The 27,773-nt window shown below is 41.3% G+C and overlaps 1 protein-coding gene and 1 pseudogene across 1 annotated transcript in view; both read left to right on the forward strand.

Moving 5' to 3' along the window:
* Nucleotides 1-321: 321 nt before the first annotated feature.
* The window catches only part of rheb (Ras homolog, mTORC1 binding), a 94,600-nt gene continuing 67,148 nt past the window's right edge, over nt 322-27,773 (forward strand). The window contains exon 1 of the mRNA XM_080213183.1: nt 322-734. Within this exon, the coding sequence (XP_080069309.1) occupies nt 683-734 (52 nt within the window). The 5' untranslated portion in view covers nt 322-682. The remainder of the gene's footprint in view (nt 735-27,773) is intronic.
* Nucleotides 9,151-27,706, forward strand: LOC145351776 (small ribosomal subunit protein mS23-like; annotated as a pseudogene).

A 27,773-nucleotide genomic window follows, 5' to 3' on the forward strand; every position in this document is an offset into this window, starting at 1 on the left:
TAATGAGTGACAGTTCGATCAACCAATAGACATGCAGGCGCTGATGTCAGGGCTTCCGGGCTAACCTAATGGACATCCGTGTTGACACAGCGGGCGGGAGGAGGGGGGGGGGAGGTGAATGAGTGACAGACCGACCGGCGAGTAGGCATTCACGTCCTGACGTCAGGGCAGCCAGTGCGACCCAATGGGCGGGGGAACGTGAAGGAATGAGTGACAGTTTGAGTAGCCAATAGACATGCATAGATCGACGTCAGGGCGGCCGAGGTGACCCAATGGGCGGGGGTAAAGGGGGCGGGTGCCGATGGGTGAAGGAAGGTTCCGGTTGAATCTGGTGAGGGGCAAAGGGGGACGGAGCTGCGCCACTGAGCGTCAATCGAGTCCCTTCCCAGATAAACCTCTCAGCCGGACAGCAATCACCTCGGATCTCTCATTTAGTGTTTGCTTTCTAAACTTTATATATATACATATGTATATTTCCAAAAATATATCGATGTAGTTTTTGTTATTGAAGTAATAAGTTCCTTCCCCTCCCCCCCCCTCCCTGTATTCCCCCCTTGGGATTTTGTTTTCTGGGGGGTCGCCGGCCTGTAATTTTTTTGGGGGGAAAGAAAAGAGAATTGTGTTTTTAATTACTTAATTTAATTATTTTTCTTTGGGGTTTGAACCACGTTGTTTTAAAAAGATGCCACAGCCGAAATCCCGTAAGGTTGCGATATTGGGATACAGATCAGTGGGTGAGTAGAAAGCGCCTGGCGCAGCCCAGCCTTGTGCACTTGAGTGGGAGCCGCAGCTCCTGTCTTGTCTATGTGTCTCTCTTGTGATCACCCACACGCAGCAGTGCTTCCCATCACTTCACCAAACATCAATTCCGAGCTTGTTCCACAAGATCCTGGCCAACTAAATCTCCCATCTCTGTATTAGCTGTGCAGCCACATTAGGCTGTGAGTCAGGCAGCTTTTTGAGAGACATCCTGGTGGGAAAATCCTGCAACTCAAACTAGTTTCGCTTTCTCCGCCGTTCCCCCCCCCCCCCCCACTTGTATTTTGCTGTCATTTACAGATTATTCATTGGTTACAACAAATCTCGCAAAAAAATCCATAAACTTGTTCTGTGACTAATTTTTAGACATTTGTGTCTGAGCTTAAAAGGCAGTCTAGAAAATATTGCGACTAGTTTTCAATGTCCACGAGTCTGCTTGCTGTGTGGCTAGTTTTCAGACATATATGTTTAAAAGAGTTTAAAAGTCTACAAAATCTTGCAACTAGTTTTTAATATATTTGCATTTCCATGAGCTCTGCTTGTTCTGTGTCGAATTTAGAGACATCTGTGCCTGAGCTTAAAAGGCATTGGTCTACAAAATCTTGCAACTAGTTTTTTAATATATTTGTATTTCCTTAAACTTATCATTTAACGATATTATTGCTCATTCCAGAGGATCTTGCAACCATTTTTTGTGCGTGTGCATTGAGATTAAATCTCTGGAATAACTAACCCTCGTGTAATGGCTGACTTTCTTTCCTCCCTCGCTCAGCCTTACTTTGGTTTACCACCGTGTGGTGGTGTGTTCCTGGGTCGTAGTAAATAATGTTGTCCCCGTTTGCTGGCGACAATTTACATGGAATTTTTTTTCCCCTCTTGTGGGGAGGCTTTATTGGATTAGCTACTCGCCTGCCACGACAGGCCATATTCTTTCCTTTCGCTGCAGGGATGGGAGGAGGGGGGAACTCTGTTTTGCATCGCGTGTCGCTGTGATGCATGTTAAAAGTGTTTTTCTGGTTTGTTCCACCAGCTTTAATTCACAAAGGAATTCTCTGGGAAACCTAATCTCGCGTAATGACTGTCCTTAACTACCCTCCCTCCCCCCAGTCGCCAGCTTTGTTTTAGCTTTTCACTGGCAGCTGGTAGAGAGATAAACGCATACAAATTCCAGGAAACACAAGCTCTCTCTAATAATGCCGGTTATCAAGAATAATACATTACATACTACAAATGAGTTTTTTGTTAAATATTTTTTCCAGCAATTGATATGTGACTAAGATTTGAAAATAGTTGGATAACTAGGCCGTGTTTTGGTTTGACTTCATACTGGAGTGAAACTTAGTGGATCTTGCTTCCTGGAAATGACTGTTACTTATTTTAAATGGGCTTTTTACCTGCATTTGTTCTTGATGTTGCAATCTCTCGTTTCGCTTTTTGACGTTATAATTTTTTTTCAATACATTGTATCGGATCTATTTAATTAAAAAATGGGGGTCGCTCTACCATGGCAACAGTTGTTTAGTATAATGTATGTGATATCTCTGCGTGATTTGAAGTTTTAGAATTGTTGGTAGATCAAGATTTACCACGAAATATTTTAAAATGTTAAGTACAATGAAACAGCCAACGGGGAAAAAAAAGAAAATGCTGTGATGCACAAATGCTGGAAAGCTAGCAAGATTTCAATGCTGTTATAAAATGGTCATACTGGCAGTTCTATAATGCAATTTCAATCTTTCAGGATAATGGTTGCTAGCGAAAATGTTTTTGATAAGTACAGTGCTGCTTAATGCAGTGATTTGTCTTGCATATGTAGTGGTTCATTTTGATATATTTAGGACATCCAGAGTTTGGGGTGAATTCTGGATGTGGAAAAAGGATTAAGTAGTTTCATGGCTGAAACTTGGTGTTTTTATGAAGTGGTTTTTGGAATTATGAGCCTCTTCTAACTAAACAGCATGGTTATATTTTCCCTCAGATTTTAGTGACTTTGACTTGATGGCATTTTTTTCTGTTGCTGAAAAGAATTCTTGTTGAAAGAAATTCTTGCACCTGTGTGAAACTGATTTATTCAGTGAGGGCTTAGTCACCTTTGTCAGTTACTAAAGCAGTGCAGATTTTCCCAATGCAAGATGGGCAATGTCAGCGTTTCTTGTGTCTTGCTAAGTTGAGAACTGACAACTCACCAACTGTAATAAGTGACTTTGAGCACCATTTTTGCTAACCGAATGCAAAACAACTTGAGCTATAAAAACGTTTAGCAAGAAGTATTGGTAAATGTATGTAAAGTCAAGGTCATTAGTGCGACATTGATTAACTGCTTGTTTCACTGTGCTTACAATGTCAACTCAACCCTGAGTGGTATTATGCCCTTGAAATGTACTCAAACCTGTTGGTCTTTGGTTTTTTATTTTGTGTGTGACATAGGGAGGACAAACTTATTGTAATGAACAACCATGACTCTTTTGTTCACCTATGCTGCAATTTTTTTATTCGTTCAGGGAATGTGGGTGTTACTGGCTGGGCCACCATTTATTGCCTGTCTGTATTTGCCCTTCAACTAAATGTATTTCATTTTAAGATTCGGCCATATTGCTGTGCACAGGTCTGGAGTCACATGTAGGCCAGACCAGATAAGGGCAGCAGATTTCCTTCTCTAGTTAAAGGAATTGGTGAACCAAATAGGATTTTACAACAGTTGACAATGGTATTATGATCATTGTTCTTTTTTATTGAGTTCAAATTTCACCATCCATCATGGTAGGATTTGAAACCTTGCCCCCAGAGCACTAACTTGAGTCTCTGGCTTACGAGTCCAGTGACAATACCACCGCAATACTGGCTCCCAACGGTCATCCTGCCGAGTACTTCTCACTGATTGTAGAATCTTTCATTGGCTTAAGTTAACTGTTTTCAGAATATTTGTTAAAGTAATAAGTGCCTTTTTTTTGCTCGAGTGCTTTAAATCTTTTGGATTTTGCTCTCGTTTTTATTACACATTATGCTGTGGCTGAAAATTGAATTCCATTATTTTATCTCACTTGAATTCAGTGCTGCTCCTGGCTCCCCAGAAATTCTTTCTTCCTCTTTTTGCTCAATATTCTGAGAAAGGGGAAAGAGACGGAAAGTAATGTATGAAATAGGAGTAAGCCAGCTGGCACAATGAGCAATTCAATAAGATTGTGGCTGATCTAACTTTGGTCTTAACTCCCCTTTCCAGCCTGTCCAAATTCCAAAGTTTAACAACCCTTGAAGAAATTCTTCTCCATCTGTCTTAAATAGGAGACTCCTTTATTTTGACTCTACCCCCCAGTTCTACATTTCCGCACAAGAAGAAACATTCTCTCATCATCCTCATCCTTTTAAAAAGTAATGTTTATTTATTGGTCACAAGTAAGGCTTACATTAAACTACAATGAAATTATTGTGAAATTCCCCTAGTCACCACACTTTGGCCCCTGTTCAGGTAAATGCACCTAACTGGCACGTCTTTCAGACTGTGGGAGGAAACTGGAGCACCCGGAGGATACCCACCCAGACATGGGGAGAACGTGCAAACTCCACACAGACAGTGGCCCAAGCTGGGAATCAAACCCAGGTCCCTGGTGTTGAGGTAGCAATGCCAAACACTGTGCCACCTGTCCACCCCTCTGAGAATCTTGTGTTTCAAGATGATCATCTGGCGTTCTTCTAAAGTCCAATGAGTTCAGATCCAACCTGCTCAACCTTTCCTTATAGGGCAACCCCTTTATCCCAGGTATCTTCTCAAATGCAAATATATTCCTTAAATAAGGAGACCAAAACTACCTATAGCGTTCCTAGGGTAGTTTCATCAATGGCCAGTGCAATTGTAGCAAGACTTCCCCACTTTTATACTCCATTCCCCTTGCAATATATGCTAACTGCATGTCTGAGGAAACTAAGATCCCTCTACTGCAGCATCTGTTTCAATCCAGTTAAATAATGTTCTGTTTTTTCAGTTCATGCTACCAAAGTGGATAAGCTCAGTTTCTCACATTATACTCCTGTCAGACTATTGCCCACTCACTTAATGTATCTATATTCTTTTGCAAAACTTTTGTCCTCATCTCAATTTGATTTCCTACCACCTTCGTATCTTCACAATTGGTTATGATATACTCAGTCTCTTTGTGCATCATTGATGTAGCTTGTAAAGAGTTGTGATCCGATCACTGATCCCTGTGACACTTCTTGTTACAGTTCACCAATCTGAAAGTGACCGATTTATCCTGACTCTTTCCTGATTTAATCAGTCCTTTATCCATATTGGAATTCTGCTCATCTGCAGCATTTTTGTAATGCAGTTGATTATTTTTACACTTGGGCTATTATTTCTAATGTTATAAAGGATGTACCTTGTTTTCCATTAAAACAATATTTAGAATATGATCGCTACCAGCAGATTTATTTGATCTCTCTAGATGAGTGGAGCAAGCTAAATTCTTCAAGTACCTCTTTAACATTTGTTACACAAATGTAAAATCTAGTGCTTAAATTTATTAAAAACAAATAACAACATTAAATCTGTCTACAAAAAATTGTATTAATCCTAAAGGGTAACTTGTTGCATTCTTTTGAGCAGTGAAGAGCTTGCACATTGGTGTAAACTGGAAACGGTTCTTTTAAGCATTTATATTTACAAAGTGTTATTGTTATGCTGTTGCTGTAAAAGTATTTGGAAATGGTTCTCGGAATTTTTTTGCAAGGTTACAGAGACCTGTCAACTGTGAGATTGACATTTAAAGGATCTTTTGTAGGGTGACTTGGCAGAATCAGTGGTCGAGCATTAGACTCTCAATTAGGTTGATTTGAATCCCAGAATTGTTTAATTTTAATTTAATTACTTATTAGCGTCATGAGTAGGCTTATATTAACATTGCAATGAAGTTACTATGAAAACCCCCTAGTTGCCACACACTGGCACCTGTTTGGGTACACTGAGGGAGAATTTAGCATGGTCAATGCACATAACCAGCACGTCTTTCAGACTGTGGGAGGAAACGGGAGGAAACCCAAGCAGACTGGGAGAACGTACAGACTTCACACAGACAGTGACCCGAGGCTGGAAATGAACTGGGTACCTGGCGCTGTGAGGCAGCAGTTCTAACCACCATGCCGCCCACTGATTAACATTTGCGGTCTAACTTCTCTATTATAGCAAGACTCAGCTGGCTAATGTATGGGAGGGAAGCAAAGCTAGTTGAAGAGGGAGCTATTCCCACAGTAAATGCATTCTGGCATTTGGTTGAATAAGTATTGCTAATGGCACCTGCAGATTGGTTCCATCATTTAACCAGCTAGGAGAATGTGAATGTGTGAAAACAAAGTATTGCCAATGCTAAAAATCTGAAATAAAATTAAAGCAGTATGGAAACACTTAAAAACAGGTCAGAAAACACCATTGGAGAGAGAAACCACCGCCCCCCCCCCCCCCCAATATACTTTATTCATAAAATGTTAGAAGTATATAACAGTTCAAATTCGACGTTACATAGTGCAGCATAGATCAGTTTCTTTCAATACATGAGGTGCTGCACTGCACATCTCAGGAGGACTGGAAAGTAGCTAATGTAATACCGCTGTTTAAGGAGGGGGGCAGCAGACGGGAAGTTGTAGGCCGGTTAGCTTGACTTCAGTCATTGACAAGATTTTAGAGTTCATTATTAAAGATGAGATCGCAGAGTACTTGGAAATGCATGATAAAGCAGGACTGAGCCAGCACAGCTTGATCAAGGGGAGATCACGTCTAACAAATCTGCTAGAGTTCTTTGAGGAGATAACAAGGAAGTTAAATAAAGGAGAACCAGTGAACGTGATTGTTTCAGATTTCCAGAAGACCTTTGAGAAGGTGCCGCATAGGAGAATGTTAAATAAATTAAGTGCCCATGGTATTAAGGGTAAAATCTTGGCGTGGATAGAGAATTGGCTGACTGGCAGAAGGCAGAGAGGTGGGCATAATGGGGTCTTTTTCAGGATGGCAGCTGGTGACCAGTGTGCCTCAGGGTTCAGTGCTTTTCACAATATACACATACTTTTCACAATATACATTAACGATTTAGAGGAAGGAACTGAAGGCACTGAGGCTAAGTTTGCATATGGTACAAAGATGTGTAGATTATTGTGGAAGCAGAGGGGCTGCAGAAGGACTTGGTTAGGAAAATGGGCAAAGAAGTAACAGATGGAATACTATATGGAGGAGTGTGAGGTTATGCACTTTGGAAGGAGGAATGGAGGCATAAACTATTTTCTAAATGGGACAATGCTTAGGAAATCAGAAATACAAAGGGACTTGGGTGTTCATTGTTCAAGTTTCTCTTCAGGTTAAAGTGCAGGTTCAGTTGGCAGTTAGGAAGGCAAATGCAATGTTAGCATTCACGTCGAGAGGACTAGAATACAAAAGCGGGGATGTACTTTTAAGACTGTATAAGGCTGTGATCAGACCCCGTTTGGAGTATTGTGAGCAGTTTTGGGCCCCATAATCGTAAGGACAGATGCTTTGGCTTTGGAAAGGGTCCAGAGCAGGTTCACAAGGATGATCCCTGGAACGAAGAGCTTATAATATGAGGAACAGCTGAGGACTCTGGATCTGTACTTGTTGGAGTTTAGAAGGACAGGGTTGGGGTGGGGTGAGGTGGGGGGGGGGGTGCGGGCGGGCGAAATCTTACAAGATACGGTGACACCTGGATGGAATGGACATGGAGTGGATACTTCCACAAGTAGGAAAAACTAGAACCAGAGAGCACAACCTCAGGCTAAAGGGACAATCCTTTAAAACAAGTGAGGAGGAATTTCTTCAGCCAGAGAATGGTGAATCAGTGGAACTCTTTAGTGCAGAGGGCTGTGGAGGCCAGGTCATTGAGTGTCTTTAAGACAGTGATAGATTCTTAATTAATAAGGGGATCAGGGGTTTTGGGGATGAGAAAAATATCAGCCATGATTGAATGGCAGAACAGACTTGATGGGCTGAGTGGACTAATTCTGCTTCTGTGTCTTATCTCAGGTTATATTTACAGTGTATATTTATATTTCATGTCAAAGATTCTCTGGTGCTTACAGCTGGAGAGGTTTTACATGGTTTTCAGCCCTTTGATGTGCCATGGTGGGAGGTCCTTGGACAGTAGCCTTTCCCCATTGAACCATTGCAGCTTCAATCCCAAGCTTTAGTGTGGCTTTCAACATGTTGTCCTTGTCTTTGCAATGTGCTAATCTGCAACATGTTCAGAACCCTTCGAACTGGAAAACCAGCAGGTTTTGGGTAGACTGAAATCATTCACTGCGTTGGTGGTCCTTCAGCAGTTGATGTTTATATCGGTGTCAATCCCTGAAAGCAGCCAGTAGGACACTTTCCTGATTTACAAAGCTGGTCCGAATGAACTGCAACAAAAGCCACTGCGTCTCTTTGCCTTTGCAAAGGCAAGTCTGGAAAGATTTCAGAGATCTTCCTGCTATGTACAAACCAGCTCTGATCAAAGTCAACTCATCACCCACTCCAGAGCAAATACAAACTGATTGGCAACTACCTTGGATAGAAAGATTATTTTATAATTCATGTTCAGCGGACTGTTTCTGATATCCTTCCCATTCCACTTGTAGAAGAGGGTGATGATGATACCTTTACTCATGGGTTCTGGTGTACAGCTGGCTGGTGTACTCGCGTATGCTTCAGTCCCACAGAACTGAATACAGCTTAGTTGCTAAACTGTCACTTCTGGGAGCTTATTGGTCTTGAAAGAGACCTGACGGCCTTTGTCAGTTTGTCCAGACTTTCTGGCATATTCTTGATGGAGAACAGGAAGGACTGGAAACCTGTGAAGAGAGAAGCCATTAATGTTTCAGCTCAGTGGCCAATTCACTGGAAAATGTTAAAGATTTAACAGCTTTCCAGTAAGTACAGAACCAGGGAAATGGGGGAACTGAGGAAAGAACAAAAAGGGAGGGACCCTTGGAGGCAGGAGAGAAAATGACAAAAGAAATGGTAATAGAATAAGTAAAGAAACAAAAGATGGATCTGGAGGAGGTATAAATAGGAATATATTACCTGCAGCTGCTGTTTGGAAAAATTGAAAGCAGCGGTTATGATCTGATACTGTTGAACTCGGTGTTAATTCCCTTTCGTGTAAAGTGCCCAATTGAAAGACGCAGTGCTGTTTTTCAAATAACAGAAAATGCTGGAAAAATTCAACAAGTCTGGCAGCAACTGTGGAGGGAGAAGCTAAGTTGATGTTTCCCTCCCCACAGATGCTGCCTGACCTGCTGAACTTCTTCAGCATTTTTGTTGCACCCACAATATTTTGCTGTTTCTCATGTTGATTATGGGTTTTATTGGAACAGTTCAAGAGACCAAGGGCTGGAGTGGGATGGAAAATTAAAATGGCAAACAACTTGAAAGCACGGATCATGTTTGTGCCCCGAACAAAGGTTTTCTGCAAAACAATTATGCACTCTGAGCATGAACTCGTGAGCAGAGTTTATGCTAAGTTGCATGAAGTACGTGTTCTATGCTTTTGAGTTACAACTTCTTAACCCATAGACCACAATCAGTAAGGATAGGCAACAACATCTATTCCACCATCATCCTCAACACTGGTGCCCCACAAGGCTGTGTTCTCAGCCTCCCACTATACTCCTATGACTGTGTGGCTAAATTCCCTTCCAATTCGATTTTAAAATTTGCTGACGACACCACCGTAGTGGGTTGGATCTCAAACAATGATGAGACAGAGTTAAGGAATGAGTTAGAGAATCTGATGAACTGGTGCAACAACAATAATCTCTCCCTCTGTCTACAAAATGAAGGAGGTTGTCAAAAACTTCAGACAGCATAGTGAAGAACATGCTCCTGGCTACATCAATGGGGTGAAGGAGAAAGGAACCAGAGCTTCACATTTCTAGGTGTCCAATCAACGACAGCCTGCCCTGGTCCCCCAGTGACGACACTATAGTTAAGAAAGCCCATCAACGCTCTACTTTTTCGGAAGATTAAGGAAGGTGGTCAGGAAGGCGAATGGGATGCTGGCCTTCATAGCGAGGGGGATTGAATATAAAAGTAGGGAGGTCTTGCTGCAGCTGTATAGGGCATTGGTGAGGCCGCAGCTGGAGTACTGTGCGCAGGTGCGGCGCCCAAAACCGCACAAAGATATTTTGGCCTTGGAGGGACTGCAGAGGAGGTTTACTAGGCTGATACCGGAGTTGAGGGGGTTGAGCTATGAGGAGAGGCTGAATAAACTGGGCTTGTACTCGTTAGAGTTTAGAAGAATGAGGGGAGATCTCATTGAGATGTATAAGATGATGAATGGGATGGATAGGATAGAGGTGGAGAGACTCTTCCTGCTCAAAAAAGACAGTAGGACTAGGGGGCACAGCCTCAAGATAAAAGGGGGGCGGTTTAGAACGGAGTTGAGGAGGAACTTCTTCACTTAAAGGGTGGTGAATCTCTGGAATTCTCTGCCCGTTGAAGTGGTGGAGGCTGCCTCGCTAAATATTTTTAAGACGCGGGTTGATGGGTTTTTGATAGGAGAGGGGATTAAGGGTTATGGGGAGAGGGTGGGAATGTGGAACTGAGCAGCGACAGATCAGCCATGATCTTATTGAATGGCGGGGCAGGCTCGAAGGGCTAGATGGCCTACTCCTGCTCCTATTTCTTATGTTCTTAAATTCGGCATGTCAGCTATGACTCTCCCCAACTTTTACAGATGCACCACTGAAAGTTGTATCTCAACTTGGTATGGCTCCTGCTCTGTCCAAGACTGCAAAAAAAAACTACAAAAACTTGTGAACGTAGCCCAAACCAGCTTCCCATTCATTGACTCTGACTACACTTCCTGCTGCCTTGGCAAAGCAGTCAGCATAATCAAGGACCTTACACACCCCGGACATCCTCTCTTCCACCGGGAAAAAGATACAAAAGTCTGAGGCCATGTACCAACTGACTCGAGAACAGCTTCTTCCCTGCTGCTGTCGGACTTTTGAATGGACCTACCTTGCATTAAGTTGATCTTTCTCAACACCCTAGCTATGACTGTAACACTACATTCTGCCCTTATTTCCTTCTCTATGTGCAGTATGCCTTTTCTGTATAGCGCTCAAAAAACACTACTTTTCACTGGATGCTAATACATACGACAATAATAAATCACGTGCTTTGTAAAATAATTATATTCACATTTGAATCACATGGTGGATTCTGCAATCATTCTAGACTAATACAGTATGCATATATAGTGAGTCGACTATGTTATTGCCAAATAACTCTGAAGCATTGGCCTGGATCTTTCGAGTACGAACAAACATCACTGGGTTGACACCCGCTCGAACCTTTCCCCGATTGACTGCTCCGCTTTTGTTGCTGTTTCTTCTGAGTCTAACTTTCCTAGAATGCAGCGTAGGCCCAGGAGCAAGACAGGACATGCTGACAGCTCCCTTGCCCCCAGCCCCTGGTTTGAATGTTTGTGAATGGGTAGTGGACGAGTTAAGTACGCAGGTTGAATAAGGTTAGAATGGATGAGGTGGCTGGTGGGTCTGAGAAAATGTTAGGGCTGGATGGGGTGTTAAAAGGGGTGGTCAGGGCAGGGTAGACCAGTGGCAGGGTTGGGTTAGATGGGTGGTATAGGAAACATGGATTTTGTTGGTGGAGGTAGTAGGATGATGGGAGGAGAGCCTGTGGTGGAGGTGTAGTTGGGTCTGAGGGGTCATCAGGGCTGAGTGAGGCCAGTAAGTGATTGGTTCCCATGTGGGTCTTGGTCTCTAAAACAGTTACTCTGAGCTCTGAAGTGCTTTTTTCTCCCCCTTCTAATTCTTTCAGCGTTACTGAGGGTAAAATTGGTAGCACCATTCAAAGTTAGTGATTTAAATCTTTCAAATGGTTCCCAGCTTAGCACCATTGTTCAGGGGAAGTTGGCATTTCTGGACAATTGCCAACTAACCCATATATAGAAACTACGAAGAAAGAGCTTCCCTAGCGCATCTTTGAGGGATCGCCAAATGCAATCCTAGAGAGCCAAGAAGTTCTGGCCTGATGTGTAGCATCTTTCTAACTGTCTTAACATGATATAACCTGTCTAGCATGATCCGGAGACTGAGAGATTTGGGCTATTATATTATTTATGTGCTTCCTGTAAGTATCTCACTTTTAACAGTTAATTTTTCCATCATGCCTGCCTGTTGGGCTTAAGACAAATTATATGTTGTAGCTATCCCCAAGTATGTCCTTCCAACACAGCACACCTGTCATGGGATTATCATCTAATGAGTCTGCACTGCTATCTGTTCCACTTGTTGAACCTTGTACCGATGATCACCCTTTCATTCTTTCCTGAGTTGGTTTTTTCGTTGCCCCACAACTGGCCACCAATGCTAAAGTTGCCATTCACCAACCAGTGTCCCTTAGCAATAGTATGCAGGGCACGTTGTTTTTGATGGATGGAGGTAGAGTTCCCTCACAACTGAACTGGGGGATAACCTTTATTACTTAAATATAGAAAATGTTTGAGCTTTAAATAAGAGCTTTTTAAAATCTTCCAAGAGCGAGGGGGGATTAATTGATGCTTGTAGACTGCATTCCCTTTGCCTTACACTGAAATGCTCTTTTTTCCCCTTGTCTTGATCAACCACACTTTGTTCCAATTTGGTTTTCTCCTTCTGTCTTTTGCTACTTCATGTCACTCTCCTCCCTCACTTAATCTATCCTGCCCCCAACCCAAAATAATTGGCACTCAACTGTGATGATGGAATATGCTTACCCTGTACTTGTAGCCAGCTTTCCAGTTGCAACTGCAAATGTAGCTGTTGTGCTTTTTCCCAGTGGCATTTCTGAATGCTCTTCCCTTGTCCCACTTGTCACCTCAGCGATCTCTCCCAACATATTTCCATTGCTGCACTTGCAAACACTGAAACCTGTCCCTCAGTGCTGTAACCTGTAAACCCATCCTTCCAGTGCCCCAAACCAATACCTTTTTTGATACTTTATATCATGTTTGGTGAATAGTAATTTGGGAAGTTTTTTGAAGGATTTGGATATTCTACGGAACAGATTAAGGAGTTGGCCAAGATCAGATTGAGGTTGAATTGTGCCACATTAAGCAAGGGCCTGGTCAAATAAAAGCAAAGCACAGGAAAAGCTCAGCAAATCTGGATGCATTTGTGAAGAGATTAATTGAGTTAATGTTTTGAGTCCAATGTAACTTCTTCCGAACACTGGAGGAGGTCCAGAAACAAAGAACCTGGTTAACTTTGTGCAGTTTCCATTGTAAAAAGAGAATAATCTGCAGTGGGAAAAGCTGATGCTACTGTGATGAGACTGAAAGTTCTATAGACAAAGTACAAGATTTTTAATAGCGTACATTACTGATACTATTGCATCTCCACCGCATTGTTCAAAGTAAGTCGAGATGTGTTTTTTTTATAATATTTCTTCGGTATAAAACGTTGTTGTTGTACTGAAGCTGTGTCCCTTCGAGACAGTAAGTAATCACTGGGTGAAGTCAAAGATCTTAAGGCTTATGATTACATCCCCCAACAGTACCCATTTTAAAATCTGCTTTGCAAAGCCACTTGCGATGTTACAGCAACTCAGGCTTATGATCTGGAGGAGGGAACCGAGTGTATGGTGTCGTAATTTGCTGATGACACCAAGATTGGTGGAACGGCAAATTGCGCGGAGGGTGTGGAGAGTCTGCAGAAGGATCTAGATAGGCTGGGCGAATGGGCCAGGAACTGGCAAATGGAATTTAATGTTGGCAAGTGCAAGGTGGTCCACTTTGGTAGGAATAATGGTAGGAAGGACTATTACTTGCGTGGCGAAAAACTGCAGCATGCGATGGTGCAGAGGGACCTCGGGGTCCTTGTGCATGAGTCGCAAAAACCCAGCCTGCAGGTGCAGCAGGTGGTCAGGAAGGTGAATGGGATGCTGGCCTTCATAGCGAGGGGGATTGAGTGTAAAAGTAGGGAGGTCTTGCTGCAGCTGTATAGGGCACTGGTGAGGCCGCAGCTGGAGTACTATGTGCAGTTTTGGTCGCTGCACTTACGCAAGGATATTTTGGCCTTGGAGGGAGTGCAGGGGAGGTTTACTAGGCTGATTCTGGAGTTGAGTGGGGTTGAGCTATGAGGAGAGGCTGAATAAACTAGGCTTGTACTCGTTTAGAAGCGTTTAGAAGAATGAGGGGAGATCTCATTGAGACATATAAGATGATGAATGGGCTGGATAGGATAGAGGTGGAGAGACTCTTCCCGCTCAGAAAGGACAGTAGGACTGGGGGCACAGCCTCAAGATAAAGGGGGGGGCGGTTTAGAACAGAGTTGAGGAGGAACTTCTTCATTCAAAGGGTGGTGAATCTCTGGAATTCTCTGCCTGTTGAAGTGGTGGAGACTGCCTCGCTAAATATTTTTAAGACGCGGGTTGATGGGTTTTTGATAAGCGAGGGGATTAAGGGTTATGGGGAGAGGGCGGGAATGTGGAACTGAGACACAACAGATCAGCCATGATCTTATTGAATGGCGGGGCAGGCTCGAAGGGCTAGATGGCCTACTCCTGCTCCTATTTCTTATGTTCTTATGTTCTGGACAAAATAAGTTCTTTTGTGACTTTGCATTTATCTACTGTCTGAAATGACGCTGATTTAGGTTAATATTTGTAGTATGTCACACTATGTAGGCTGTGCATATTGGATGTTAATTATGTTTTATATAGTTGAGGATAGGATCATTGTACCATTTTTGTTAAAAATATGCAGTATTCTTCTGAAATGTAGGTATGTCTCTCTAACAAACCTAATAAGTAAACGTTTGATGAGTTAACTGAAACTTGTTCAGCTTTTCTTGAGAAGCTTCACTGAGAGTGGCAGACACAGGTTCCTGTACCTGGAAAGGTGATCTGTAAATTGAAAATCCAAAAATGTGGGTGTGGCATACAACATCTGAAATGGGAAGTGTGTAAGGTTTTCAATTACTCAAGTTTCCTGATGATTCAGTAATAAAATTTTGAATAACTAGAGATCTTTAAAGCATCTGGTGGTATTTTCAGGCTCCTTCTCTGGCGGGATTTTCTGGTTCTGGTAAAGTCCATGGGGATTTAAATGGATCACCACATTGACTGTCATAGGGGGACTAGTCATGATGTGAATATGCTGGCATTGGACTGGGGTAAACACCGTAAAAAGCCTGACAACACCAGGTTTCAGTCCAACCGATTTATTTGATAGTAAATTCACTAGCTTTCGGGTTAGCCCCTTCGTCAGGTGAACCTGATGTTCGTCACCTGACAAAGGGGCTAACCCGAAAGCTAGTGAATTTACTATCAAATAAATCGGTTGGACTGAAACCTGGTGTTGTCAGACTTTTTACTGTATAGGGGGACTAGGCAGCCTTTGCGTTTGTGCTTTTAATAGAATATAAAATCACTACAAGCATAATACATTCTGCGCTGGGGTTATACCCTTGAGCAGTTTTATCAACTGACATCGTGAGCAATGTTATATAAATTTGAATTAACTATTCATATTTGATGTAGCAGTTCCTCTGAATGTATATTTAAATCAGAAAATGGCTGAAACATTGTGTGTACGCAAATTAACCAAAGTGAAGCATTGCCAGAAATCTGGGAATAAGTTGGCCGCAAACAGTCCTGATGTGGGATTGGCATGCACTTAGGGGCAGATAAATATCATCAGTTTTCAGACATTCCTTTGTGTGAAAAGCTCAAACAATGTATCCAGTATTTGAGGTTTGTAGTCTTTAGATTTGACTTTCTTTTCAATTCTCTTTTGCCCCGCCCTCCACCCAACTACTTCCTCCCAGCACCTCAACTATTCTGTCTTTCCAAGACATTGTTGATAGGATTTCCATTTTGCTGGTTACCCCACCAGTAGCTTGTGCATAATGTGAGTATTTTTGCTGAATTATTTGACAGCAAGACGCATCGTAAATAAATCTGATCCAATACATTGGCCATCAACACAAAAGCAGTAACAGCAGTTGCCATTAGATTGAAATCAGCAAGCATCAAAATTCTCCTCCTGTTAATTTGAGTTCTGAGCTTAGTTATAGTGTCCAGTCTGCCATTTTAGCTAAGATTAGTGGGTTGCAAAACTGGATTGATCCTTGTTTGAGTGGCATAGGTGCTCACTGAGGCAATGAATGGTTTAGTAAATGTTTCAAATTCACACGAGAAAAAATCATCTCAAGTTGGTTACTCTTTTTAGCAAAATTGCTGTAATGTATTTCCAAACTCCCATTATTTTAATGGCTATCAAATTTCAATAGCATAGAAAATATTTTAGTGGAATGCTGTCAACATTGTATTTCTATTTTATCTCATCAGCCATTAATTCTGTTTGTCTTTTACGTAAACTGTTCACATTTCACTCATTCATCATTCAGTTGATAATACCAATCAACACTTCGTTTCTCTACTCTGTACTATATTGCTTTTGAATTTTCTTTCCAGTTGTGGAGAATCACCCATTCGAATAGAGAATCAGTAGTGTGAATTGTTGTATCACTTTAATGTTGCCTAATTAAATATAGACAAGTTCTTTACGGTCGTAATTAAGTTTAGTCTAACAGTCATTTTACTTGAAGGAGAAACCACCCAGATTATTAAACTCTCCAACATTTATGCAGAGATGATTGAATAATTACTTTAAAAGTGTTAGTAACTGTTAAGTACAAATAATGAATGTTAGAGACACATTTTAGTGAGTTTGTAGCTGCTTTTGTCTTTGATATTACTAAATTGCGATTTGCCAATCTCCAATCATTGCGAAAACTTAACTTTGAAAACCCTTAATCAAATTTAATTAATTGATAATTTGGTTATTTGGCAATTTGCAGAAAATACAGACTGAAATATTTTGTAACCTGTGTAAGCCATTCATGGATGTTTCATTGCAAAAATTTCATTATTGAAACACGGGCTGAAATGCACACTATATGTGTGATCTGTCCAAGGTGTAACCTTGGCTTGAAAATATTTTAGGAGAAAATGTGATTTTTTTTTTCTTTCTGTCTCTTGGAATCTTAGGCCCCTTACTGTGTTCTATCATCTTGTGCTAGCTTTTGGAGAGAGCTTGAAGTTTATTTGTTAGTCACTAGTAGGTTCATTTCATTGCAGTGTTAATTCCCTAGTTGCCACACTCTGGTGCCTGTTCAGGTAGACTAAGGAAGAATTTGGCATGGCTGATCTACCTAATCCGCACACCTTTGGATATGGGAGGTGACCGGAGCATCCGGAGGAAACCCACGCAGACATGGGGAGAACGTGCAAGCTCCACACAGTGACCCAAGCTGGGAACTGAACCTGGGTCTCTGGGGTATGAGGCAGCAGTGTTAACCACTGTGCTCACAAAGAAGGGACTTTGCACTGGCTGGGAATCGAACATGGGCCTCTGTGGCAGGTGAGAATTCTACCACTGAACCACCAGTGCACATCTATCCCACTCTTTTTCCCCATTGCTTTCTAAAACATAATTCACAAGATGTGGATATGATGGCATTCATTGTCCATCCCTAATTGCCCATGAGAAGGTGGTTGTGAGCTTCTTCTGCCTTTTAACATGAGTGAGTGACTTGCAGTTTTTCAGAAGGCAGATAAGGGTCAGCTACTTTACTGTGGATCTGTTGTATGTAGGTCAAAACATTTATGGATTACAGATTTCTTCCTCTGAAAGAAATTAGTGCCTAAAATGCCCTGGTCATTTCATTCTGTTTACTGAGACTACCTTTTTTAAATTTTAGGTTTATTAGTTATTGGAATTTAAATTCCTCTAGTTATCTTTGTGGGATTTGAGCTTGTGACTCTGCATCATTATTCCAGGGCTCTGGCTTATTCGTTCAGTAACATAATCATTATGCTACCATTGCCTGAAACTTCTCCCTTTTCAAGTATATATTCTGCTTCCTTTGGGAAGTTACTGTCTGTTTCAACCACTCTCTTCAAATAGTGCATTTCAGATCATGACTTGCTCTTTGAAAATATTTCCCCTCAGTTCTATTCTCAATTCTATTGCCAATTCTCTTAAATCTTACAGCAGAGAGGGTGGGGGAGTAGGGCTGATCGAGGTGTGCAAAATTGAGGACATAGGAAGAAACTTTTCCATTAGTAAAGAGGTCAATAATTAGGGGACATAGATTTAAGATGATAAGCGGGAGATTGAGGGGATTTGAGAGAGTGGTGGGAATCTGAAACTCAGTCTGAAAAGGTGGTAGAGATTCTCAGCAATCAAGAAGCATTTTGATGAGCACTTGAAAGACCATAGCATATAAGGCTATGGACAAAGTTCTGGAAAATGGGATTAGAATAATGGGTGCTTGATGGCTGGTGCAGACTCGATGGCCTGAAGGGCCTTTCACTGTGCTGTATGACTGACTCATATTGGACTCAAGCTATAAGTGTTTCTCTCTCCATAGATGCTGCCCGACCTACTGAGTTTTTCCAGCGTTTTCTGTTTTTGTTTCAGACTTTTAGCAGTATTTTGCTTTTATTTCAGTCCAGTGACTCCGTTGTAGGATCAGCAATTTTGCAGTTGAGACATTTGGGAGATGAGATCCTGCCCATGTGTTTATCTGGGAGTTCTCTTTTCCTTTTGATTAAATAATATATAGCTGAGTGTTAAGTACTAAAATTTATGATTCTTCTTGCTTGCTTTACTACTTAAATGAGATTGCTGGTTCTCTTTCCTGCCTTCAGCCATTTTTCCTCTTCCTGTCATTGATTCAGAAGGCATTTACCATGTAAAGATTTAAAAAATCTTAAATGCCAGTGTACAACATTGCCAACAGAATTAAGTGGGATGTACTCAGATGGAATAACTGTTTTCATTTATACTTCAATGTTCACAGCCCAATTTCGCTGAGCTTAAAACTAGCTTTCTGTCAAGATTTAAGTAAGTAGTGGTATATATATATATAGTGGTATCTGTGTATATGTAATTTGGAGTGTTAATAGTTATGGAAACTTGCGTGGTTTTGCAATTCATTTCAGTAACAGAAAGGAATAAAACATTGAGCAAAAGATCAGAGTCTCTGTCAGTGTATAAAATACTGGTGACAGTTTAATGAATGCAGTTGACACTCGTCTGGAGCGTGGTGCTGCTGAAACGTGATCTTGGATTTTTAATATACAGATTGTGTTATATGTTTTTAGATCAGGATAAAAAATGTCCACTTATTAGGGTTGAAGGTGTTGAGGGCAAGAGTAGATAATTAAGTATTTATTGTACTGTAGTTCATGCTGTGATATGTGAACCACGATTTTAAAATAATGATTTGTACAGTTCCATTTAGTTTTTTAATAACCAGCAAGAAACCTGAAGATTCTTATAAATAGTTTTATTAATATGTTTGAATCTGTAGTGGAGCAAGTTATGCATATGTAGTCTATGCAGTAGAACTGTTGGATCTCCTTACACTCCTGCTGAGATTTTTCAGCATTTTCTTTCTTTTGGTTGAATTTCATGCCAAATGGCTGATTAAATTAATTGCCCTTGTTGCTGTACTTATAATTTCAAATAAAATATGTTGCAATCATAAGAAATTGATGTGCAGTATTAGTAAATTTGACTATTTCCATAAATTGGCAGCTTCATGGAATGCTTTCGAAATGCAGGTTCTCCCATTTGTGAGCTAAAAACATCACAACACCTGTCATTAATTAACTAACGTTTGTACATTCAGTAAACGCCAGCAATCTATACTATATCAATTTTAAAAATGTTAATATGGAAGGTTAAATTTATTTCAAAGGAAGATTTGAGTTCAAAAGTTTTAATGTTAATTCTCTGAAAACCGAATTTTAAAATTAAACCTGTTGAAACTTTTAAATACAGCAGCTGTCAATGGGTTAAATTGTTTTGTGCATTGATTTTAATTTGCTGTGATTTTGCAACTAAATCAGAAATGTATATATTACACGTCATCTGGTTTGCAACTGATTTCATTCGATTTTCTATTGAATTCAGCAAAAATAAAATTCAAAATAGCAATGGTGGGATAGTTAGTTGGAATTTGATGTATTTTCCCCCTATGTTTTGGAGTACCATTTTGACCTAAATCATAGAATCCCTGCAGTTTAGAAGGAGGCCATTTGGCACAGTGGGTCCACAGTGACTATCTGACAGATTCGTGCCCAGGACCATCCCATACGCTACCCCCATAACCCCTCAAATTTACTCCACAGATCCCCTTAACCTAGACATCTTGGGACACTAAGGAGCAATTTAACATGGCAAATCCACCTAATCTGCATATCTTTAGACTGGGAAGAAACCAGAGCACCTGGAGGAAACCCACGCAGGCACACAGAATGTGCAAACTCTGCGTAGGCAGTTACCCAAGACTAGATTTGAACCCAGGTGCCTAACAGAGGCAGTAATGCTGGCCACTGTGCCACTCATTGACATTGTTTTTTTCCCAATAGTTCCAGGAAGCATGTTGCTTGTAATATAATAGACGCTTGGTAATAAAGAAGATCGGTTCTGTTTTGCAAATTGCTATGTTAAGCAATTTTGTTCTGGCGTGATACATCAACCAAGCGTGTGTAGCTGTATATGTTATGCGTTTTGTGTTCGCCTGAATAAGTTTTCAATGTAATTTTCTCTCTTCCCATTTTGCTAAACAGTGAAGTTTCATTTTACATTCTTTTGTAAGCGTACTTGCCAGTGTGTTGGTGGATCATATCAAAAATTCCAGTTTAGATCAATGTATTGAGTTAGCAGATTACTGCTATGCATGATTAGTCATAGTTTGCCCAAGGTAAGAGTTCAGTTCAAAGGTCAGTTGGGTGTTCTTATTTTTGATCCAGCACTGGTGCTGCTTGTTGTTTCAATAGAAAATCAGTATCTGTACATCTAAAAAAAATTTCAGACTCCACTTTCTTTCTTCTGCCTCTTCCTTCCACCCTCTGTTCTTGTGGTGTGGTTCTACGTGCAATTGGTGTGTTTCAGCACTATTATCGTGGATTGTTTCTGAGCCAAGATGGTAAGCATTTAAGTGGGGCATTGCAGTAACTTCATCGCAGTGTTAATGCAAGCCTACTTGTAACTACTAAATAAACTTTTAATTAGTTTGCACCTAAGCTTTCTTCAGTATGAGAGCCTGAATAGCGATAAAGCTGATGATGCTATTTCGCTGACATTTCATTCGTCAAAGTAAAACATTGCAGCAAGTTCTCATATTCCAGCCTCTTGCAGTGCTTTCTCCAAAGCTTGTCACCAGCGATGATACATTATTTGTATTAGCAGAGAAGTTGCTGACAGCTCTTATACTGATGCAGTGTGAATATGGTATCGCAATGGAAACAGAATTGTTGACAGTCCACACACACACACGCATTTGATTGATTGTTAGTAGGCTTACAGTGCACTCCTGAAATCGTGATAGTTTGGACTAGTACTTCAAAACTAGTGACTCCTTAGCTCAACTATTTAACAGTTTTTCTGTGCTATGGTAGCAAGAGCAAATGTAATATTGCCTCATTTGGAGGGGTTATTTTGACCAAATAGATAGTCTGAACCCTCCCAGTAACTCATAGGGTAACTGTGCACTGGTTAGTCTGATACTGACCCACTCAGAACAAGCTGTTCCTGTACAGCTAAAGCACTGACACTTACCCATCAATATGGAAAATTGCTCAAGTATACCTTGCTCACAATCAGCAGGACAATTCAAAGGTAGCCAGTTGTCATCTTATCCACCTTAAACATTCACTCCCAACACCGCTAGCACACTGTCTGTAAGATGCACTGCAGCAACTTAACATGGTCCCTTTGTCAGCAGTTGGCAAAGTGGACTAGGGACCAGAGACCCAGGATAATGCTCTTGACACACAGTCCAAACCCCACTGTGGTGGAACTTGAATTCAATTAATGAATTTTAAAAAACAAATTTGGAATTGAAAGTCCATGTCCGTAATGGTGATCATGAAGTAACCTGGAATATTGTAAAAATCCATTTAATTGACTAATGTCCCTTAGGGAAAGAAATCTACCATGCTTACCTTGACTCCAGACCCACAGCAAGATGGTTGCTTCTGAAATAGCCTAGCAAACCACTCAGTTCAGGTATGTCATCACAAATTAGCGAGGACTTAATTATACTATTTTGTGATGAATATTATAATACATTGGTGCTACCACCTTGATAACACATAACTTTAAGGCCCTCTGGCCAGCCAGCCTCTAATTTTTTTTAGCACATGGCTGATTTATTTAGGTATGAGCTCTTTAAACTTTTTTGTGTGGCCATGCATGTGGTAACTTTAAGGGGAGCCAACTTGTACACAATCTGGGCAGGAATTTGCAGCCACATAGTTTTGAGCCCTGCGCTGTTTTTGACTCCATACACAGTTTTAACCCTGAAGCATTATTATTTTGTTAGACTTTCTGCGTTCAAGAAAAATGAGTGCCATTTCTAATGAGAGATCAATTGTTATATCTGGTGCTGTCTGTCAACTAACTTGTTGTCTAGTAAATCCTATAACTAAGTAGGCTTTGTTTAATTTCTGGTAGACCAATGGCCTATGAAGCATGGGTTTGCAGGTTGAAACTGCACTTAATGTACATAAGCTGGCATTGAGCTTATTTTTTTCTAATTTTGACTGTCATATCTGTGAATTGCATCCTCTTTGTTTTAGAAGTAGAAAGAGCAGACTTGTTTCCTAGAAGTGAACCTGCAGAGTGATGGGAACATACAGAGCAAGAAATGAGCCTTGATTTCTCTCTCACGCGCACATGCGCGTGCCCCCCAAGGTTTCTAGTAATGTTCAAGCTAGTCAACAATAAACCTTGATTTAGCAGCATTTCATGTCAAATATACTACAAGCATGTTGATAAATGGTGCTGCCAACTGCTTTTCATCTCTCAATCTTATGTCTCAAGTTCTAATATCAGAAAGCAATGTGAAATTAAATGTTGATGCTAATGTTTTAATGCCTTGTCCCATGTGTGATTAACTTTGATATGTGCTGTGTATGTGGGTCATGGATTGATCAATGGCTCCTCATCTTATGATTTTTTTAACTGCTCAATGGTGAGTAAAGGGCTTTATGGAAAGCTTAGTAACTAAATTAACATTGACCTCTCCCATGCAGATACCTAGCTCACTAAACTTTAGCATGCTAGGTTAGGAAACTGGAGAGCACAGTTAGTAAAACATTTGGGATCTTGAGTTTTATAAATTATAGATGCATTACAGTGCAGAAGGAGGCCGTTTGGCCTCTCAAGCATGTGCTGACTCTTATTTGGGCTCTATCCCTGTAATTCTGCACTTTTTACCATGGCTCGGGACACTAAGGAGCAATTTAGCATCACAAGACACCTTTTTGCACATCTTTGGACTGGGGCACAGAGTACAAAAGTAAGGAAGTAAAAATAAACCTGTATAAAACACTGGTTCGGCCTGAACTGGAGTATTGAGTCCAAAGCTGAGCACACTGGCATTAGAGAGGATGCAGAAAAGATTTGCAAGAGTTATTCCAGGGAAGAGCAACTTCAGTTTCACAAATAGTTAGGAGAAGCTGGGATTGTTTTCCATGCAGGAGAGGAGGTTTAACGAAGGTGCTCAAAATCATAAGGGGTCTGGGCAGTGTCATGTTATGTAAGCTCTTTCTGAAGGCAGGTCTTTAGTTCATTGTCTGCTGATGCTTTATTCTGAATTGTTTTCTTCAAAAACTTTCAGTGGCACTTCGCCATTGTCTCACTGCTCTCAATCCGAGCAATTTTTCCTTGGATTGTTTTAGACACTTGGGTAAAATACCTTGTAACAGAAAAATAATTAGCCCTCAATGACAACAAGATGGTGAGTGCATTAAAATAAATACAGAATGAGCAACATAAACAACTGTTTAATACAACTACAAAGTGACACCTTGAAAAAGCCTACTCTTGCAGGCCAATGCTGGTTTCAAGCTGCTGGTGTGGAAATGGCACGAAGATACAAAGGCTTTTATGGTCATGTTTGGATAGACAGTTGCACAATGTTGGAAATACGCAGCAGGTCACTCACTCTGAATCTGTATAAAGAAAAAGTAGATTCATGCATACTTTTCATCAACTATTGCCAGGTTTAATGACTTGCCCTGATTGAGGTATAGGAGTAAGGCACTTAAAGGACCTGGACAAGTACTTGGCTTGCCATAACATTCAAGGCTGCGGACCAGTGCTAGCAAGTGGGATAGGTCAGGGCATTTCATGTGTCGGCGCAGACTCAATGGGCTGACCAGCCTGTTCTGCACTGTAGTGTTCCGTGATTCTGCTCTGTGTGCCCTAAACCATTTTTTCCACTCATTTAGGTCATGGCTGACATGTGCCTCAATTCTTATTCTCCCATTATTCTAGGTAGCTTGATGCCATCATTCAACTAGTACCCTGTCGATCTCAGTTTGGAAAAATTTCAATCCCAACTGGCCTGGCTTTTAATTTCAAGATTGCACATCTTTGTTCTGGATTCTCCAACCTGATGAACGTTTTGCTTTATTGTCTCTGCCAGATCCCTTATCATTTTAAACACCTGAATTAAATCACCCAGACCATCTAAACCTGCCAAAACAAACCAAGTTTATGGAGTGTAGGATTATGCAGCTCAGAAGGAGACTGGCCTGTGGCCTCAACTTAACCCTGGCATCATTCTAGTGAATTTCTAAATTCACTTTTGGGACATGGGTGTCACTGGCTGGCCAGCATTTATTGCCTATCCCTTGTTGAGAGTCAACCACGTTGCTGTGGCTCTGGAGTCAAATGTAGGCCAGATCAGGGAAGGATGGCAGATTTCCTTCCTGAAAGGACAGTAGTGAATCAGATGGGTTTTTCTGGCAATCGGCGATGGTTTCATGGTTCTTAATCCCAGATATTTTTTAATTGAATTCACATTCCACAATCTGCTGTGGCAGGATTCGAACTCGGGTCCCCAGAGCGTTAGCTGACTTTCCAGATTAATAGACTAACGATAATGTCATTAGACCATCACCTACCCCGAGTGATCTGCATAGTGTAGTGAATAGTCAGAATTTGAAGATGTATCAGTTGCAAGTAAGGCTTGTATTACAGCAGTAAAGTATAGATGTATGCACAGAATTGCTAAACTTAAGTGAGGAGGAAGAAAAAGATTTTAGTTTCTGTAGCAGTGATGTTTTTGCTCCCGGACATTGTCAAGCACATTGGTTTGACTAGAGAATGTTGAGGTGTTGGCAATAGAACATAGAACACTACAGCACAAACAGGCCCTTCGGCTTGCAAGTTGCGCCGATCACATCAACACCTACCAATCCATAGACCTATCTATAACCCCCAATCCCACTAAATCCCATATACTCATCCAGAAGTCTTTTAAAAGACCCCAGCGAGTTTGCCTCCACCACCACTGACGGCAGCCGATTCCATTCACTCACCATCCTCTGAGTGAAAAACTTACCCCTAACATCACTTCTGTACTTGCCTCCCCGCACCTTAAATCTGTGTCCTCTCGTAGCGACCATTTCAACCCAGGGAAATAGCCTCTGGGAAACCACCCTATCTATTCCCCTCAACATTTTATAAACCTCTATGAGGTCGCCTCTCAACCTTCGTCTGTCCAGGGAGAAGAGTCCCAGCTCCCTCAACCTATCTTCATAAGGCATGCCTCCCAATCCAGGCAACATCCTTGTAAATCTCCTCTGTACCCTTTCAATAGGGTACAATATATAATCAATATATAATCTCTGCAGCTAGGAGAATATGCTCTTTGCACAACTGATAAAAGACTTTTTGAGGATGAAAACGCATAATTGCTAACTGTTACAGTAACATTGTTAGGCCAAATTGGGAGTATATCTTGAATGACTATCGGCTGCTTGTCTAGACATGTTGGTGCATCATCACTATGTTATGGCTGCAAATGCACTTCTGTGCTAAGTGCCCCATAAGTGTGTAGTTGTTAATTTTTAAAATACCGCTAAATACATAGGCCAAATTCCCCACTAACTCGATGACACCACTGTAATGGGTCGAATCTCAAACAATGATGAGACAGTACAGAAATGGGTGAACTGGTGCGATGACAATCTCTCCCTCAATGTCAGCAAAACAAAGGAGATTCTCATCAACTTCAGGAAGTGTAGTGGAGAACATGCCCCTATCTACATCAACAGGGATAAAGTAGAAATGGTCGAGAGCTTCAAGTTTTTAGGTACCAGTAACCTGTTCTGGTCCCTCCCCATACCGACACTATAGCTAAGAAAGCCCACCAATGCTTCTTCCTTTGTCTGCTGAGAAAAAATTTGGCATGTCAGTTACAATTCTCTCCAACTTGTACAGATGCACCATAAAAAGCATTCCTTTTCATTGTATCACAGCTTGGTGTGCCTCCTGCTCTGCCCAAGACTGCAAGAAACTACAAAATGTGAATGTAGCCCAATCCATCATGCAAACCAGCCTCCCATCCATCAACTCTGTCTGCACTTCCCGCTGTCTCTGAAAAGCAGCCAGCATAATTAAAGGCCCATGCACCCCGTGAATCCCCCCCCCCCTTCCGTCAGGGGTAAAAAAACGAAAGTCTGTCACATACTAATCGACTAAAGAACAGCTTCTTCCCTACTGTCATCAGACTTTTGAATGAACCTACCTCGCATTAAGTTGATCTTTCTCTACATCCCTAGCTGTGACTGTAACACTACATTCTGCACTCTCTCCTTTTCTTCTCAATGAACAGTATGCTTTGTAGAGCGTGCAAGAAACAATACTTTTCACAATACTAATACATGTCACAACAATAAATCAAATATTTGACCATGCGTTAATGTTTTGATTTGGAAAATCCAGACTTTTTAATATTCACAGGGTTTCAGTGTTGTTGGCTAGGCCAGCATTTTTATTGCCCATCCCTAACTGCCCTTGGGCAGGTGATGGTTAGCTAGCTGGTAGAAGTCATAATTTTAAATGAATCCTGGGAAGCCCACTACAACTTGGTACGTGACTACTCTGACAAGCTAGATACGTGTGCTCGCTGTGATGGCAGACTAGGACTCTTCTGTATGTAATATGAATTGTATTCCTTCAACATTGTCTTGATACAAAAATAAAGATTTTTATAACTTGATGAGCAACAAGCAACTTGGTAGGTAATTCCCTTCAGGTTAATTTAAAAGTAAATGCTTGTAGGACAGATTGTTCTCTTTAATATTTCTACGTTGCAAACAAATATCAGTTGTTGTAGAAGGAAAGAAATCTGCTGACCTTATTCAGTCTGGCCTCCAGTGTGATTCCAGGCCTACTGCAATGTGGTTGACTTTTGACTGCCCTCTGAAGTAGCCCAAGCTCCTCAGTTCAAGAGCAATTAGAGAAGGGCAACAGATGCTGGCTTTGTCAGCAATAATCAGGTGAGGACATTGAGTGAGAGAGAGAGAGAGAGAATGACTGGTAGCTGCCTGAAGAAACTATCTTCTTCAGGGTCTGCGATTTGTCACACGCTGGTGTCATGAAGGAGTTGGACAAACCTTGCTGATATGATGTTTATGTTGCCTTCCCTTAAACATGAGCCTGTCTACCAGAAACCAAAGGAGAGGTTTGGAAAAGTGAAAGACCCAGTTCAGGAGATTTTCTGCAAGGAAGTATCAATTAAAGCAAAATTATGAGAGTTGTATCGGAACATGCTTCAACCATCAACCTCAAATGATTCAATTTTGTCTCCCAAATGCCAAAGGTTTGCAGATAAGTGCTAGGAGTTGGAGGCACAATGAGAAGTTGAGGAAGTAAAGATATTTGAGGCCAGGCACTCCTGGTAGAGGGTGTTATGTTACAAAGGAGGGGCAGAGTGGGACACAAGTTTTGCAAGTAGCTGACCCCAGGATGGAGAGCAGTGGGACCTGGTGTTGGATCTGAAGCTGGAAGAGCTGCTGAAGGAGATGCAGGAGGAACAACAGCAGCAAGTCTGCGTTCAGACACAAGAGAAGGTGCAGCTGCATTGATTCAATTCTGCACTCCAGACTGTTTAAAAACTGTTTTGTACAAGTGGAAGTTAACAGCCCCACCTCT

This window comes from Carcharhinus amblyrhynchos, chromosome 2 (genome assembly GCF_965287045.1).
Source record: "Carcharhinus amblyrhynchos chromosome 2, sCarAmb.v2.hapA, whole genome shotgun sequence".
Classification (NCBI taxonomy): Eukaryota; Metazoa; Chordata; class Chondrichthyes; order Carcharhiniformes; family Carcharhinidae; genus Carcharhinus; species Carcharhinus amblyrhynchos.